The sequence below is a fragment of the Rhagoletis zephyria genome, unplaced genomic scaffold, assembly GCF_001687245.7.
Source record: "Rhagoletis zephyria isolate East Lansing unplaced genomic scaffold, Rhagoletis_zephyria_1.1 Rzeph_scaffold_08517, whole genome shotgun sequence".
Taxonomy (NCBI): Eukaryota; Metazoa; Arthropoda; class Insecta; order Diptera; family Tephritidae; genus Rhagoletis; species Rhagoletis zephyria.
The window spans coordinates 7,265-27,037 of NW_016165597.1; the positions used below are offsets into that span (position 1 = coordinate 7,265).

The following is a 19,773-nucleotide window of genomic DNA, read 5'->3' on the forward strand; positions in this document are numbered from 1 at the left end:
ATTTCCATAATTCGGTTAATTCTGATAGCTCCATATTTTTCAAAAGCTATCGATGAATTTAGTTCACTCTTTACACTCTGGTAAATTAAAATAAGCTGTGATAACTCGATGGTCTTATATAACCTTAAAATTCCGATAACTCGAAATATTTTGAAAAATCCGAAAACTTCGATTCGACCGATTGACAAATTTCAGTAAATCAATAAATATCGATAATTCGATAAGTTGAAAGAAATCGATCCATTGCTATAACTCAACAAATTTCGATAACTCTATAAATGACGATAGTTCAATAATATCGATAACTTGATAAAATTCATTAAATTTGGAAATTTCAATAATCCCATGAGTTTTTATAACTCGATAACTATTCGGAAATTTCGACAACTAATTTTCTGTGTCTATAAATTTCGACAATCGTTGATCAATTTGAATAATTGGATGCGTTGCTATAATTCAACGAACATGGATAGATGGATAAACTTCGATAACTATAAACTTCGATGAATTTGGGTAACTTGATAAATTTCGATGACTAAATTTATTTCGATTCTTATCGAAAATTTTCAATAAAATCTCATACCCTTTCAGTTACCTTAAGTCGTATGTATTTTGGCCGTACTTTTCAACCAATTTTGAAACAGTGCAAACTTTCTCCATCTACAGAAAAATCCTTTCTAGTGGTTTTCATGGCTTAATAATGGCTTAATATACAGTTTTCAACCAGCTTTTCATAACCAGTTTCTCACATCTTCAGAATTTGTCTCACAAACAGATGGCGCCATTACCGGAAATTAACCTCATTTTCCACTACACTCAATACCATCAGTGCGCAGCATCCAACAAATGAACATCCTCTCAGTGGACACAGCATCCGCGCAACCTCTCAACAGCACCACACTCCTCGCCAACCACCAAGTATTCTTCTAGATGTTCTAGCTGCATTTAACAACTCTGCATTCCTTGCTGCCGTACTCATCAAATGCTTTAATCAGATTTACGAGGATTCGAGGCAAACAGCCCAGAGCCTTATGACAAACGCTCTTCTGAGTTCATCGGCATTCGTTTGTTGGCTGTGTACGAGAGCTCGTGTGTTTGAACGGATTAACGCGCGTTGACTGTGAATTGATATAAGCAACCAACACATACGCACACAAACGTGCACATGCAAGAGCAGTGGATGCGACAAGAATAGGAAAACGAAGAAGAAGAAGCAGTCGCAGTAGCAGACGGACCGTGAAAGTGAATTGGGATTTTGGGGACAAAGGCGGGAGCGGCGCGATGAAAGCGTTTGCGAAAAGTGAAATTAATTTTCGTCTGCAACTGTGAAGCTGAAATTCGTAATCGGATCGGAGTGGTTAGTGGTAGTGGCGTTAATGGTGTCGAATGGTCGGTCGTTAAAGATTGTCAAGAAGTACAAAAAAAATTAAACAACAACAACAACGAGAAGCAACGAACGGAAAAATGAAGCGTACGGGTCTGTTAATGAGGTGATTGAAAGTGGAGTAAAGCATTATGAAATCAAAAAAAAAACATCTAATTTAATGGTGCCAGCTTGCCAAAAATGGCAATTTATGAATTATTGCTTGACATTAATAATTCAGTAGCGCTATTGAATTTCGTTTAAAAAAAAGAAATCGGTAGATACATGTTACCAAATCAACGCAAAAAAAGTCACAGCCGCAACGTTTGTGTTGAGCAGCATTAAGTCGGGGTTCTTAATTATATGCGCGGGCAGCGGGTACAATCAGCAGAAGGCAGCAATAATGTGCACATGCGAGCGCATGCTGCGAAAATTACTTTGCTGGTGTGTGAGTTGGTGCATTTTTGTGTATGCGCGTATGTGTGTGTGTGTGTGTGTGTGTGTGTGTGTGTGTGTAGGGGATGCCACACATTAACTATTCATTATGCAGAACTATACTTTATGCATGTCATATGCATAACTAACAACGCACATGCAAACATACAAACATACAAACAGTTGCAACACTACTGCACACGTGTCCGTATCTATCATATACACTCATATGCGCCTACATGTATGTACATATGTATGTATGTGACACACTCACCATGATGACTTGAATAATATTGAACATCGTTTCGTCCTTCAAGTGCAATTCGAGGAGCAAAAGTGCATAATGTGCGACCCCACAAAAAAAAGAACAAAAACTAAAAAATAAGCGAAAAAATGTGTTAAGCAAAAGCGAGTATGAAAATATTCCAATTTCAAAATGGGTCAAATTTGCAAGCGCCGCTCAAAGCAACACATATCCGGCGCTTGACGACGACGACGACGACGTTGTTTGGCGTTGCTTTAGGGGCAATGCAGCACAGCATGGCTTTTACGTGGCATTGCCGTCGGCAGTGCTGCCATTTGCAGTTATTTCAGTTAATGTTTGAAGCTATTTTTTTGGTTTTTTAGTTCCTCTGTGAGTGTCCTCTTGTTGCTTGTCATTTGATGTAATGAATTTCGCTGCCGAGGCTGCTGTTTGTTGTTTTTTTCTTGCTTTTTTTCTTTTTTTAATTGCAGCGCCTTTGCTTTATTGTTGCTGGATTCATTCTCGTACATAGTTAGTAGTCTCGTTTGTTACTTTGCAGTGCGCTCAGCGTCTCTTTTCTCATTTTGATATTACATGTATTATTAGAGGGCTGCATGAATCCACTCAAACGGCTTATGAATTATTCATATACAAAACGAATGAATGATTTTGGTTTGATTTTTTTTTTTCCCCCCTATACCTATTCCCTATACCTCTTCTGATATACATATGTAAGTGTAGACATTACAATATTCAAACAAAGTGAAAATAAATTGAGTGGAAATAAATGACAATTTTTTTGTATGAATATCCAAAATATTTTTTTTATGCGCAACACTGCCCGAACAAAGTATTGGCACAGCAGATTTTTCACAATATTTATATGCAACAATTTCTATTCTAATATTTTTCCGCCAATTTTGTATAAAAATATGGCTAATTCAACAATAAAAACCATAAAAATATAATTCCTAAACTTTGTTCAAAGCTCGCGAAAATTCAGCAAATTTTCAAATTTTTAATCAGATTTTTTAGAATTTTTTTGGAGTATGCAGTTTTGCAGCCCATTAAATTCTGTTAAAAAAATGCATGTTTGTAATTTTCCAAAAATTGTATTGATTTTCGAAAATTTTTTTTGTTTAAGGTGTTTAGCATTTTTTCCATATAAAGTATTTTCGAAATAAATTTTTTGTATGGAAGAGAATGCGTGAAAAAACTGACAAAAATCAACGGTAATTCCTAGCTACTGAAAGCCTGTAATTTGTGATAAAAATATAGATTGGGCTACAAATCTGCATACTCAAAATAATTCTAAAAAATCTGATTAAAAACTTGAATATTTGCATGAAAATTTGCTGAATTTCCGCGAATTTGCAGAAAGTTAAGGAATTATATTTTCATGTTTTTTATTGTAGATGAACCATATTTTTACATGAAATTGGCCGAAAAATACTAAAATAAAAATTGTTGCATATATTGTGAAAAATTTGCTTTGCCCATTCTTTGTTCCGGCAGTGTATGTACAAACATATACATACATATATGCATTTATGAATCGCTGCGCTCCCATTACAATACGAACACATTTGTTTGAAGAAAAAAACTTTTACCGAAATGAGTTTGAATGATTTGAATGTTTTCCATTATTCATTCACATTCTTCAATTTGAAGGTAGAAAATTTAAAACAAAATGTATATTCATAACGTACAAAATTCCAAACTATGAGTAAAATAAGTAAAATATTCAAATCTGCTGTACTCTGTTTGGCTAGAAGTTTGAATGAGTTCATGCAGCCCTCTAGTATGTATGTATGTATGCATATGTTTGTCACGCGTACTTGCCCACTTACTAAATGTGTGATGCATATTTTTAGGCATAATCACTTTAAAGTGTAACTAAATTCTGTAATGCACGTCATAGCGCGACGCGTCGCAGCTCAAGTGGTATCTTCATATATGTACTATATGTCAGTGAAAAGGCATACTGCAAAAAACAAATGGCGAAAGGGTAAAAGCAATTAGAGAAAAAAAAATTATGTAAATTACTGACGCACAAAGGCTCTTTGGAGGAGCGTTTGTATTTTTGTAAATTTAAATTTTGCGGCTATAAATGGAATTGCGAAGAAAATGGCGAATAAATTTCAATGATGAAAATAATTCAAGTTACTCAAATAAAACGGATCAAAGGTGTCAACAACTAACAGTAATAAGTGACACACTGTGGGCATGCCGCTACACTTCAAATGTGTTGTATATTTTATTAAACTTTCAAAATTTACTTATGTATATGTATGAGGAAAAACTGGTTTATGACTTGGTTTTCTTAGTGGTCTTCGCACTACGCTCTTGTTGCGGTAACTGGTAGATCCGTGCTCAAAACTGGGAGTAACATTTGAGTCTGCACAAGGGAAATTCAGCAAATTGTGTTGAAAAAAATATTTTTTTTCTTATCTTTTCTTTAAGAAAAATCAGGATTTTTACCAACCTCGAAATAGGCGAAGGTTTATTTTTCATCGAGTATATTTAGTATAAATATAGGCTTACGGCCCCGAAAGGGTTAGGTAACGCAAACATCACCTGAACGTTAAGTTTCCAATACAAAATTCGGCAGGACAGATTATGAACTATAAATTTCAGTGGATCTGGTTACAAACGAGCTTAACACCCAAATCTTTTCCTGTAGTGGAGAAGAAACGGTGGAGCGATCTGCTCTGCGATTGCCCAGCACTATGTAGGGCTAGAATCAGGTTTCTATGCAAACCCTGGTTCTTCGTTTTAACAGACCAAAATGAAATTAAGCCACTGCAGATTCTTAAGTTCCTGAACTGCACATGCTGGGTTTGAGATAAATAACGAACTTCTATTCAGGTTAAATTGCGAGTAGTGGTTTTAAAACGGCACGCATAAGTGCTAATTGGAGCTGTTAAACTCGCCACTTCAACCAAGCAACCAACGAGCTGCTCTTGGCAAAACGTATAATTTGTCACCAATAAGGATCTTGAGGACTTGCAACTCTATAATCGAAATCGTTACACTGTTGGGAAAATCTCATGTTTTGAAATGACACAAGAAAATGCCGAAATACGTAAACTTAATATTGGGTCGTATATTACGGATCTTTATACCGTTTTCCCAAATCACGTGATTTTCGGAAATATTTTCATTTTTATACAAAAAAAAAATCGACTTATAACAAGTAAAGAATTAAGAAAATATCAACCCTTTTGTAGATTTTTATTTGTACTAAAGCCTGTTATTTTTCCAAAAAATCAAGCTAGTAACGATGAAAATCTATTGATAAATAAGCAAGTTTGACATGGACAAATAAAAATGTGCTTTAACGTTTTGTAAGAAATGGAAGCAGAAAATAAGTTACTCATACGCCATATTTTGCATGACTGTAGACCAGGGATGGGCGAAATCAAGAAAATGAATAATTGAATAAAAAAAAAATAAGAATAAATTTTCATTCATCATTTCAAAAATTTTGAATGACGAATAAATTTTTATTCTTTATTCAAACATTTTCGAATGATGAATAAATTTTTATTCTTTATTCAAACACTTTCGAATGATGAATAAATTTTTATTCTTCATTCAAGCACTTTCGAATAATGAATAAATTTTTATTCTTCATTCAAGTAATTTCGAATAATGAATAAATTTTTATTCTTCATTCAAGTAATTTCGAATGAAGAATAATTTTTTATTCATGATTCAAGTAATACTGAATAACGCATAATTTTTCATTTATTCTTTCTTTCTTGATCACAGTACCAGGTAGACGATTAGAAAATATAATATTAAAATCTACATGTGTATGCATATAAGCATGAATTTGTTTAATTATCTGTATATGTACATATATAATACGTGAAGGGATTTTTTGTCCAGGTCACCAGATCTGCACTGTTCATTCGATTTTAAAAAATGAGGTGTCAAATGAAAGGGCTCGCGCTGTAGAAGTGCTATAAGATTTTACTTTTTCGAAAAGAGTTGCCACCGTTTAAAAAATTGATTTAAAAGTTTTAAACATAAATAAATTAATTAGTACAATATGGGTATCAAGCTAAATGGTTTTGAAAAGGTTTTTATATTTTTATTACATACAAGGGGGTTGCCACCTATTCATAAAAAAAATTAAATTCAATTTCAATTATGGAAATTAGATAAGTGAAATATGCATCACAGTATAGGTGTCGGGCGAGAGAGGTTTTAGTTTGGAAATATTTTAATGAGGGTTGTCACCTAATTTAACAATCGAAAGTAATTAAATTATGCAGAAGTTACTAAGGTATGTGAAATAATAAAACATGGGTGTCAAGCAAAAGTGAGTTCAGAGCTTTACTTTTAGCATCCTGACTATTTTTGTGGTTTTTAAAAAGGGTTGCCACCTGTTTTAAATATTAAATTCGAATTATATTAAATTTATTAAGATGGGTATCAGTCAAAATAATTTTGAAAAATGTTTATTTCCAATCTTCATGCAGGAGGGTTGCCACCTGTTCAAAACACCAGGTTTGAGATGAATTAAAGCAAGAGGTCTAAGAACGTTTTAGTTTAAAAATATTTTCAAGAGGGTTGCCACCTAATTGAAGTGGAATTTAATTCAACTATACACAGGGTGTATGAAAGAACAATATATGGGTGATAAACTAAACAACGTTAATAAATCTTTAGAATATTTTTGAGACGTTTGAAGAGGATTGCCATCTGTTTGAAAATGTTCAGATTAATAATAAATGTATATAATCCTGTTTTTTGTTCATCTGAAAGAATTTTAAAAATTCTATAAAAATATATTATGTTTGAAATGCAACTAGTGATGGGCGAAATAGCTATTTTTCTGTATCAGAGAAAATATTGATTGCGACTTTTAAATCACAGCGATTTTTTATTGCTATTGTAATCGCTAGTTCTTTTAATAACACAGAAATATATAGTAGTTCTAATAAATGCTGACAAATCAGTGCTGGTAAATAGTACATGGTACATGTAGGGATAATTTCCTACCCGTAGGGATTTCAGTCGAATAAATGAGTGTAGGGAAAAGAGGGAAAAGGTTCATTTATTCTTAATAAATTTCTATATTTCACTTCGTTTTTTATTAATATTTGCAGCCATCTTTAGCCGTTGAGACAAATTTTGAAATAAAAATATGAAATGCAAATAACGCGACCAAGCAAATTAAACTGCGTAATTGAAAATGTCCATTTAAAACAACCGTGGAACGAATAATCAAAAATTGTAAAATAACCATTTCTGCCATGATACAGAAAAATCTCCATTCGTAACTTCTGTTGACTAGATATTGCCGGATGGGATTTTCATACACAGCGAAATATCATGCGAGTAGAAAAATCACTTTTTTTAAGCTTTAAATGAAACATAAAATTAACTTTTTCAGCTTCTTTTTGTTTATTTTTCCCCCTGGAAAGGGACTGGAAACACTGATTATATTGCTCCCACCTACATATAGTTTAGATATAAAGCCTTTTGAAAACCATTTCGATTGATATCCATATTGTAATAATTCATTTAACTTATTCAATTATTTGAACAGAATTTTCCACAAAAAAAATATAACAAAAACCCATCTACAGACCAATTCCTTTAATTTGACGCCTCATTTTTGAAAATCGAACGCACAGTGCAGGTTTGATAACATTCACAAGAAATGCCTTCTCGTAGTACATATATACATACACTAGTATACCCGCAAAGGCGTTAGAACGCCAAAATTTAATTAAGGTTATTTAACAGGTGGCCACCTATAAATAATCCAAATGGTAGTCAGAGTTATACGCGATACGTTAGCCAAATTTCATCTAAAATAGCTCATAGTTAAAAAAGTAATCTAAAGGTCAAGCTTTTTAATTTGACATCTCATCTTTGAAATTCGAAACAACGTTGCAGATCTGATGACCTTCAAACAAATGCAATCGCGCATTATATCTGTATATATAGTAAGATATATATTTATATGAGTTTTATAATAGGTAGCAACCCCAATCAAAAATTTTTTCAAACTAAATCTATCTTAAAACTTTTTTGTTTGGCATTCGTTTTTTAATATTTCATATAATTTGGGTAAAAATTAACTAAATTCGACTTTCCAACAGGTGGAAATCTTTTTCAAATCAAAATCTTCTTAAGTCTGTTTTCCCTAGCATTATCATATATATTTCAACAAACTTATGAATTAAGTGGATCTTTATTTTTAGACACGTGAAAAGCCTTGTAAATAACGCGTAGAGATAGAGCATTTTCAAACCCATTTTGATTGATACCCATTTTTAAAAATTGCATTTAATATATGGGTGGCAATCAAACGTCTCAAAAATATTCTAAAGATTTATTAACGTTGTTTAGTTTATCACCCATATATTGTTCTTTCATACACCCTGTGTATAGTTGAATTAAATTCCACTTCAATTAGGTGGCAACCCTCTTGAAAATATTTTTAAACTAAAACGTTCTTAGACCTCTTGCTTTAATTCATCTCAAACCTGGTGTTTTGAACAGGTGGCAACCCTCCTGCATGAAGATTGGAAATAAACATTTTTCAAAATTATTTTGACTGATACCCATCTTAATAAATTTAATATAATTCGAATTTAATATTTAAAACAGGTGGCAACCCTTTTTAAAAACCACAAAAATAGTCAGGATGCTAAAAGTAAAGCTCTGAACTCACTTTTGCTTGACACCCATGTTTTATTATTTCACATACCTTAGTAACTTCTGCATAATTTAATTACTTTCGATTGTTAAATTAGGTGACAACCCTCATTAAAATATTTCCAAACTAAAACCTCTCTCGCCCGACACCTATACTGTGATGCATATTTCACTTATCTAATTTCCATAATTGAAATTGAATTTAATTTTTTTTATGAATAGGTGGCAACCCCCTTGTATGTAATAAAAATATAAAAACCTTTTCAAAACCATTTAGCTTGATACCCATATTGTACTAAATTATTTATTTATGTTTAAAACTTTTAAATCAATTTTTTAAACGGGGCAACTCTTTTCGAAAAAGTAAAATCTTATAGCACTTCTACAGCGCGAGCCCTTTCATTCGACACCTCATTTTTTAAAATCGGATGAACAGTGCAGATCTGGTGACCTGGACAAAAAATCCCTTCACGTATTATATATGTACATATACAGATAATTAAACAAATTCATGCTTATATGCATACACATGTAGATTTTAATATTATATTTTCTAATCGTCTACCTGGTACTGTGATCAAGAAAGAAAGAATAAATGAAAAATTATGCGTTATTCAGTATTACTTGAATCATGAATAAAAAATTATTCTTCATTCGAAATTACTTGAATGAAGAATAAAAATTTATTCATTATTCGAAATTACTTGAATGAAGAATAAAAATTTATTCATTATTCGAAATTACTTGAATGAAGAATAAAAATTTATTCATTATTCGAAAGTGCTTGAATAAAGAATAAAAATTTATTCATCATTCGAAAGTGTTTGAATAAAGAATAAAAATTTATTCATCATTCGAAAATGTTTGAATAAAGAATAAAAATTTATTCATTATTCTAAAGTGCTTGAATAAAGAATAAAAATTCATTCGTCATTCAAAATTATAAAAATTATGAATAAAATTTTATTTTTTATTTGAATAAAAATTCATTCAAAAACGCCCATCCCTGCTGTAGACATGCATAGTCGTATATGGCGTATGAGTAACATTTTCCATGTTAAACTTTGAATTTTTTTCATTCGCAATGCATACTTAAAACGAAAAATATTTAGCGAAAATTACCTGATATAGAAATGAGGTATCCAGAGCTGTAATCTACGATCCAAAATTAAGTTTACGTGTCTCGCCGTTTTTTTTTTTTTGTTCATTTTAACGTCACTACAGTGTTATCAGTTGCTTGAGACTTTTCTTGAAGATAGTCGAAGCAATCTTCAAGATCATGGACCACTTGGTAGAAAATAGTTGGAGAGGTAGGAGTTTTCGTGTCTCTACTGACAGCCAAGCTGTACTCAAGGCATTAACCAGCCCTCTAAATACTTTCCAACTAAGTTTAGGAAGGCAAATCTGTGTTAAATTAAGTTAAAAAACACGTCGAAGTTGTTTTATTCTGAGTGCCAAGTTGGTCGGCAAGCAAGTTATAGCATTCCCACTCAGAAATCACTGAGAGACATCATGGCAGGTGGACGAAACTCATATCGCCCCTCAATCTCAAAGCGTCTTGCTGGATATTTACTTCCATTGAGTAGAAGGGTCTGCAGGCAATTTTTGGCATTGCTAACTCATCACGTTTCGAGTCACAAACTTTTGCGGCATTACAAACATATTTTCCCTTACTTCTTAGAAGGGGATTAGATGGCGAAACAGATTTTGTATAACTGAAAAATTTTCTCACCGAGTCAACTTTCTTTAAGAAAAAATCCTATGCCATTGAGCCGATTTAGAAGAAGAATCTTTTTAAAATGAGTAAAGTTGCGCGAGTGGGTTCATATTCTTCTTTTTAAAAGTATCACGACTTTAGTTTTGCTCTGTGTACATAATCCTAAAGCACATCGCTGCCTAAAGTTGCCTAATCCCTCAATTTGGCAGTTTACCAATTCCACAGAGACAAAGATAAGCAAGGAATTAAATGCGATTAAGCAAAATGTACATATACAACTACACAAAACAACAAAACCGACAGAACTACAGTAAACTAAAATAAACACATTTTCCGCTTTGCACAATAGTGTAAAGATCAAAGGAGAAGAAGGAGAAAGGAACACAACACGCCAACAGCTAGCGGCAATAACTATCGACGCCGTGATAATAACACGCACACCGGAAGCGTGCGTCTTTTGTTTCCAACCAACAACGACTAGCGCGACAAGCTCGAAAGCCTGCAAGCGACAGCCAGCACAGCTCGTGTTTAGCCACTTGTAGTTGCGTAAGCGCACGCTTGTGCACTTGACAGCAGCTGGCAAGCAGCAACAAAAAACATCACGCCAACAATTGGAAGGACTAAATTTGTATGAGTGTGCGCGCGTATGTACGAGTACTATGTATCACGGTTACAAACTTGAAGATGACAAACTTGCAACAAAAAATATTACAAAAATGTAGCAAAAAGCGCCACGACTGCGTTACGTATATATGTATGTATGTTGGGGGGCGGCTGGTGGCAGCTGCGGAATGCGGGGTGTTAGTATTTAACGCAATTATGCACTTTACTGAAGGTTCTTCCTAATTGAAATTGTGGAAAGCCAGCAACAAAAAAAAAGAAAAAAAAACAACAACAGCGACAACAACAAAACGAAATACAAGTGCATTTGTAAGTGGCACAATGCGTCGCCTTCACTTGCCACTTCACTTTCTACCCCTCTCATTCTCTTGTTCTCCACTATTGTGCCACCGCCTCTCCCTCTGACAACCTTCTTCTTTTACTATTATGTGTCCTACTTGTTATTATTGCGTTTTGTTACCGTTACCGTTTTCTATAGTGTCTTTTATGCAGCATGAGTGTGCATTAAGTGAACAAGTTGAATAAACTTTTGTTCAGCAGCGACAAAAAAAAAACCTATGGAAATAATATGCATAACGATGAAAGGTACTCATACAATACTAAATGCACAACAAAATAATAGAAATAAGATGTAGAATACAGTTTCGAAACCAAAAATGGATAGCAGCGAGAGAGAAAAAGAAAACGTGAACTAAGATCGTTTTGTGGCGAAGACGTAGCACCATGGCGTATGAGTATTGTTGGCATTGTGCTTAGCATTGGCCGACAAGGTGCATAATGATGAGCAGGCAATTTCAATAAAACGTTGCAATTATTGTATTTTTTTTTTCGTTTAAAAAGTTATGTGAAAGTATTTTTTCTCGTAAAGGAAATTCCATTGGATTTGGGAGAAAATGGAAATGGAAATGGATAGATAAGTAGATAATAATAATAATAATATTTTGGCGCTTACACTTTTGCTAAACGTTTGGCCGAGCTTCCAATTTTTTTTTAAATTTAGCTGTTGCTCAGATCAGACATTAAACCCAGGTCCTGTGTAATGGTGGTTCTGACCACTCAGGAGCAGCTGCCGTGTATATATTAGTAGCCTATATTTACCTTCCGCAATGTACCTAGGCATTGCCGAATTTCGATACGGCGAAAGGCAGGCAGCAATGCAGAGTCTGGCAGGCAATTTATATTTCATATTTGCTATTTGTAAATGGAAAAGCACTTGGGTGGTTCAGCAGTTTGTCCTTTTTAATATTTTTTTGAATGGCGTTGCATTATTTCCAATTTTTAGAACAATTTTTAAGCGGGAAAAAAAATTGTTGTGAAAAAATTGGTAGCTTGCTTGGCATCGAAGAAATTGTCATACTATTCAGTTAGCATGAGAAAATAATATTTCTTTAGTGAAAAAGGATGTTCTTGCCTAGGAAATTTAGATTGAGAAAAATGTATTTTCAACTGTTTCTACGGCTTATTTACACTGAAATCTTGGCTGCTGGTACCTCAAACTTAAGTATAGTTACTATTCGTAATACATATAATGCTCTCAGTGGCTTCGTACTTCGGCAACCCAAATGAGGTTTCGTTGCTATCCATAATTATACCAATAAATGAACTAGTCGATCTATGCAATGGCGTATAGTAGGGCACCTATATATATTTTCAGTTACAGCTGTACGAGTATATTGAATTCCGACTCTTGAATACTCGTTCGTGTTGATCTTCGGGTCATGGAAAAAAATTATTGAGGTTTTGTGAGGCCAGTTCAACCTATGTGGTATAAGGTCTTACTGAAATTAGTAGCGTCTGGTCACTAGTAGCTAAGCTACAAGCAGGCGCACAGTGGGCTGCAATTTCGCCGGTAACGGACTAAGGGACGTCAAAAAAATTACTTTAAAAAAAAGAATGATATATGTTTTTTTTATTCCGAACTTAATTACGTTATGTTTTTCTACATGAATATTTTGTCATAAACTCTTCAATTAAAAAGTTATTGTCAATAAAAAAAAATTATGAAAGAATCAGAACTATAGGAATAACTCAAGTACCTCACATTTCCTCACAATGCTGTTTACATAATTAAATGGGAGACCTAGTGCAGTATGTATTTAATTCGTTTTCATTTTTCGATTTTTTTGCATTTTAAATTTAAAATCCACTACTGGCTATGTATTGCGAGTCTGAAAATCGCTACTTCTAACCGCGACACCAACAGTCTCTATACATTTTTTAAAATCCAAAAATATTTCATGCTGGTATGCAGTATTGCCACTTTACCACAATTGTGCTTGATCTACTATATTTGGGTAGTTTTTTGCTTCTACCACAACTACCACATAGTTTAAAAACTCTACCACAATTTTACTGAAATAAAATTATTAACCTAATCTGCCAAAATATTGTTTTCATAAATATTTTAACAGCAAATTTTCTCCTCAATATTAATTAAAAAGTTATGGTTTAAATTTTCGTATTCTGATTTATGGTGATTTCTTTTATTCCAAAAAAATGTTGACCTTCCATGGTGCAAATTTTCCCATCGTTTGCCTTTGTGTTAGAATCGAACCCGAAAAGAGAAAGGAAAGGGGCAATGAAAATACGACATTTTTGGTAGAAATCGTTCATCTTACGTATAAATAAATTTTTAACCACTTAAAAACTTATTACACCCAAAAAAAATTTAAATATTCTTCTCTTATTCCCCAGGCTCAACATTGAAGCAGCAACGAAATAATCAACTAGAATATCAAAAGCAGTGCGAAGTTCAACTTTCGAAAGCAAAAAATGCAAGAACACAACTTTAACGCACTATTCCCATGACATACGCAATATAGGCAAAAAAAAAACACCCACACACTCGCCACACCAACTAAACCACACAACTAAATATCGCTCATCACCACCACGACCAACATCGGGATATCACGTATGACCGCCAACTCAGCAATCACACAACGAAGTACAACAACAAAAACACGATAATGTGTAAAACGAATGGAAGCAACAGTAGTAGAGGCAGAAGAAAATCGCAAGAGTGCAGCAGCAGCAGCAGCAGAAGAACTAGCCTGAGTGGGAGTGGCGTGATAAGCACTCGGCGAACGGGCTATTGCACGCTGCTACTTTTAGTCATACTCACATTGGTGCACATTCCCAGCGCGAGGTATGTGCCACATCAACAGAAACTCGTACACACCCACCACACATTCGCTGAATACAGTTGGAAACTTTTGAACGCCCAACTTTACTGACAATTTACACATTCACAAACTCAGGACAGTCTAAGCTGGCAAAGTTGTTCGATGTGTGATAGTATACTAGTTTAGTAATCGCCCTATACCGTCGTTGATAACCTTGACTTATGTAATGCGCTTAGTCGCCGCACTGAATAACTAAGTTATCAGACTGTTGAGCAGTCAAGTGTCAAGCCAAGAATATTTTACAAATTCATAATTCCGCTGCCTGCTTAATTCAACAAAATCGCCTTCCTCTAATCCTACTCGCTATGCACCCCAGCATACTCGTAGTTACACTCCCATTCAACTTCGCTCTTATACATACATACTCTTAAAAAAAAAAGTTTATTTTGCACATTTCCATTGCAGATGCAAGCGAAAAGAAATGGCTGCTGGTCGCCTGGAGAATGTTACACAAACTATCTCAAAAATCCTACAAGGTTATGATATACGACTGCGTCCGAATTTTGGAGGTAATCTTTTCAAAATACATAAAATTTATTTATCTATCTATAAACTATTAATGAAATTGCAGGCGAGCCATTGCATGTGGGTATGGATCTTACCATTGCGAGCTTTGATGCCATTTCTGAAGTCAATATGGTAAGTTTAGAAAGAAGTCGAAGCCGAGAAAAAACTTTTCCCTCGTTACCTAGAAAGCAACTTATTACACTGTATAACAAAATCTAATTTTTTCCGAAACAAGAATATTTAAAAAAAAAAGGAAGCATAACGGCGTTTTGAGAGTTTTTGTCTGAGTTTTATTCTACAGAGGGTCAAAGTTGCCACCCTTTTGCAAGTTCCTTTGGTAAATCCGCATAAAAAACCTTCTGACTTAAGAGGAGCCTTTTTTTGTTTTGTGAAACAGGGGAAAAAATACTCAAAAAACAGGGCAATAACAGGTTAAAATGTACCATAAAAATATTTGTGATAAAATTCTACTCCAACCGGGCAATTTTGACCAAGATAGTTGATAGTCTTTTGTAAGACAACTAAAAGACAGTAGCCAAGATAGTTGGAAAGATTTTTTTATTCTGTCGCAGCAATCGCAATGGCCGAGTGAGCAAAACCCTGCCATGCCATTCGAGAGATCCGTGGTCGGGTCCCCGTGCTGCTGATTTTTTTTTTTGTTCTTTTTTATTTATTAATTTTTCCTTTTTTGATTTAAGTTTTTTTATTACTTTAAATAGAAAAAAATGTAGATATGTATATATGTATTCCATAATTTTTAAAAACTTGTTTTATATTCTTATTCTTCTTTTTTAATCAAATTTAGAGATTTTATTGTTTTTAATTTCTTTAAGTATTTTGAGATTTATTTTAGTTTATTTTTTATGTTTTTATTATATTGTTTTTTTTTATTTTATTTTATTTTATTTACAAATTGTGTTATTTTAAAAAGAAACATATTCTTAAATTTCATTTAATTTTTAGAAGCCCATTTAATTTAACATTTCTTTACTGTTTCTTTTTTAATTTAATATTTATTTTTTAATTTAATTTTCTTTTAATTCTTACACCCAAGTTCATAAAAAAGACTTTGACTGCTTTATAAATCGAAAATTTGCATGAAAATGTCACTTTGTAAACCTCTTTAAACCTATTTCATTTTTTAGGAATAAAGCCATTAGTTCCCAATGTTTTAAAAAGAAATTACTATGTATTTCTTTATTAATTTAATTGTTAGAAAACTGATTGCTAGATCAGAATGGCAGAATGACCATCAGCCTGCTGTAATCCAAATATCTCTGGACTGTTGTATAGATCCCTGGGCATTCTTGGCAACTGAAATATGACCAAAATTTTATGTAAAGTTGCGCTCAGGGTATTTAACCAGTCATAATAGCCATTATGCGCTCTAACACAAAGTAAAATCAATGTGTATAACCTAAGGCCTTAGTTTTGGTCTAATATCTATCCGGTTTTAGCTATAAGGGATACCGTTGCCTCAAAGACTTGTGAGCAATCTCAAGAATTTACTGCTTTTAATGTGTAACTGTGAAATTTAGTGTTTTAGTGAATTTTTCAAACAGGTGGCAATCTTCCACAAAATTATTTTCGGCTTTAAGTCTTCTTAAACCTCTTTCTTTTACTGGCCATATTGGAATATTTACTTTATCTTATCAATTTACTTAACCCTGGAAGTACATTATTCTTTTTGTACTCGTGAACAACATATGTACGTTGTCGACTCGTCCATTCGACGAAGAATAAACGTTTGGGGTTAAACATAAATTTTCAAACAGATGGCAAGTCTCTCTTTTTCTTCTTTCTCTAGACCTCTAGAAATACATCGGTGAAAACAGAATTCAATTCTATGCATCAGATTTCGAGTGGTGCGCGTACAAATATGCGCATAGGCAGACGAAGATTCTAAAAATTGTTGATCTGGCTTCTTTTGCTCTAATAAAGATCGCCCATATTAATTTTTCTTTAATATCTATAATGTATACATCGGCCTGTTAAAATTTTATTAGACCGTGCGACATATTCGCGAAACTATGGGTAAATTATAGTAAAACATGCGTACATAGTTTTTCTCTCCGATGTCAGGATGTTTTTTAAAGGACTTTGAAATTAAAAAAATTATGATTATTTCAAAAAATAATAAATAAAATAAAGGAAAAATTCTGTTGAATTTCAGCAGAATAAATTTGTTGGTGCATAAGGATGAACGGGGATGGAAAATGTCTTTCACAAATTCTGTGCTTAAAAATATCCTTAAAAATTTGCAATATATTTTTTTTTTCATTATTGTTGTAGGACTAGTATACTGACGACCTCATCACCGAATTTCGTCTTGCAAACTTTATTAACTTAAAAAGATAAAATTTATTAAAAGCGCTTTTCCAGTACCTATTCGTCCTTGTAAACCAAAAAACTTTATTGTTTTTAAATTCTACAGAATTTTGTAGTATCTCATACTGTTATTCTACACGGCACTGAATTTTTCAAATAATGTTTTGAATCAGTCATATCTTTAAAATTTCAAAGACCTTTGAAAAAAAATCAGTGAAATTCTTCATTGCACTGAACTTTTTAAATAATTTTTTGAATTAATCACAGCTTTAAAAATTCAAAGACCTTTGAAAAAAAATCCTGACGTCAAAGTTAAAAACTAAAAACGCAGTTTTACTATATTTGGCCCATAGTTTCGTGAGTATATCGATTCTTTCGTGTGTTTTGAAATTTTTTTGTTTTTGTCGCACGGTGTTCTATGTATATATATATGTAGATGTGTTCCCTCTGTGACTGTCAAAATATACAAATTTTTATAAAGGTAAAAATCTTGTGATCACTGCTTTAATATCACATCTACTGATCAATATTTATACAAGTATTTAGTAAAAGCCCTTACGAAGCTCACATTTCACTCTTCCTTTTATAGGACTATACCATTACCATGTATCTGAATCAGTATTGGCGCGATGAGCGGCTCGCCTTCAATGCATACGGACCATACTATGATGACGATGCGGACGATGATGGCGTTAATGATGTGTTGACGCTCTCGGGAGATTTCGCAGAAAAAATTTGGGTGCCAGACACATTTTTTGCGAACGATAAAAATAGGTGCGTACTTTCAAATGCTTTCACTTATCGGACAATAAAATTTAACAACTTCTCCCATTTCTTGCATTCTTTGACAGTTTCTTACACGACGTCACCGAACGCAATAAATTAGTGCGTTTAGGTGGCGATGGCGCTGTCACCTATGGCATGCGCTTTACAACAACACTCGCCTGCATGATGGATTTGCATTATTATCCGTTGGATTCGCAAAATTGTACAGTGGAAATTGAGAGTTGTAAGTAAATAGATGTTACAAAGTAGTGGTGATATTCGTAGATTTTTAGATAGAAAATTTTGTTTGTTGCTTTTGTTGTTTTTTTGTTTGTCCCGCCTTTGTTTTTCTCTTTTGTAACTGTTACAGATGGCTACACCGTCAGCGATGTGGTCATGTATTGGAAACCCACACCCGTACGTGGTGTCATGGACGCCGAACTGCCACAGTTCACAATAATCGGCTATGGAACGAACGATCGTAAAGAGCGTTTGGCAACGGGCATTTACCAGCGCCTATCCCTTTCGTTTAAATTGCAACGGAATATTGGTTATTTTGTATTTCAAACATATCTGCCAAGCATATTGATTGTGATGCTTTCGTGGGTGTCCTTCTGGATCAACCATGAGGCAACAAGTGCGCGCGTCGCATTAGGTGAGTATCTATCTATTTGTGAAAAAGCAAATAATATTCGGTTCAAGTGCTCATACCCGCTTCAACCTGATTAAATGTATAGGCATAACCACCGTGCTCACTATGACCACAATTAGCACCGGAGTGCGTAGTTCCTTGCCAAGGATATCTTATGTCAAAGCCATTGACATTTACTTAGTGATGTGTTTCGTGTTCGTCTTTGCTGCCTTACTCGAATATGCAGCTGTCAATTACACATACTGGGGCAAACGTGCCAAGAAGAAAGTGAAAAAGTCCAAAGATGGTGATGGCAGAAAAACAGGTAAATAGCCGTGTGAATAAATGCAACACATTTATAAAAAAAAAAAACTACAACATTTTCTATTTTTTTTTTGGATAGGAAAAGGCGACAAATCCGAAACGTGTTCAACAGCCGATGATATCATCGAATTGCAGGATGTACGCATGAGTCCTATACCCTCATTGCGTAAGGCTAACTACAATAGCACGCTCGGCTCCATAGGCACCGAGACTGTGGACCTGGCAAAGTTTCCACCGAGCTTTAGAATTACGCGCAACTATGGCACGAATCGTACACATTTGCGCTATAGAGGCCAAAAAGGTGAGGATATACATACAAACATCCCTTATATGTCTATATTTATATATATTTATATATATGTCACTTAGTTTAGGTTGGGTTAAAATGGCTCGAGAGTAACTATACCTCCTCATTCGATGTTAAAAAAAAGCTAACTTCGGTATAAAATTCTTTGTTTTTGCTATGAACTTTGCCCGTGCTCTTTGTTGCTATTTAGTATGAGATCTCTGTAGATTCTGAAAGTAATGGTTTGCCAAGAGTATGTTATATTTTTTAACTTAAAGTCCGGCAATGATGTGAATTGTCTTCTTCTTCTTATTTGGCGCTGTAACCGCCTAAGCTATTTTGGCCGAGTTCAACAAAACACGCCAGTCGTTTGCTTTCTGTGCCAATTGGAAACGCCAAGTAAAGCCAGGTCCTTCTCCGCCTGGTCTTTCCATCGGGGTGAGAGCCTCCCTCTTCCTCTGCTACCACCAGCGAGTTCCGCTGTATTTTAATCCGCTACACTACGACATGGATAGTCGCTGTAAAGCTCATCGTTCCATCGTCTGCGGTACTCGCCATCGTCAACGCGTAAAGGCCCGTAAATCTTCCGCAAAACCTTTCTCTCGAATACACCAAGAGCTGCGTCATCGGATCTTGCCATTGTCCATGCTTCTGCGCCATATACCAGCACGGGCCTGATGAGTGAC

General features: G+C 34.1%; 1 protein-coding gene across 1 annotated transcript; it reads left to right on the forward strand.

Moving 5' to 3' along the window:
- Window positions 1-1,035: 1,035 nt before the first annotated feature.
- On the forward strand, window positions 1,036-19,102 carry LOC108375107 (gamma-aminobutyric acid receptor subunit beta-like; the record flags this gene model as incomplete). Its single annotated transcript, XM_017631189.1, has 9 exons — window positions 1,036-1,490; window positions 13,756-14,209; window positions 14,652-14,755; window positions 14,818-14,885; window positions 17,671-17,855; window positions 17,933-18,090; window positions 18,217-18,501; window positions 18,584-18,802; window positions 18,881-19,102. Coding segments are annotated over exons 2-9 (1,420 nt in total), but the record flags the coding sequence as incomplete, so codon positions are not given.
- Window positions 19,103-19,773: the final 671 nt, after the last annotated feature.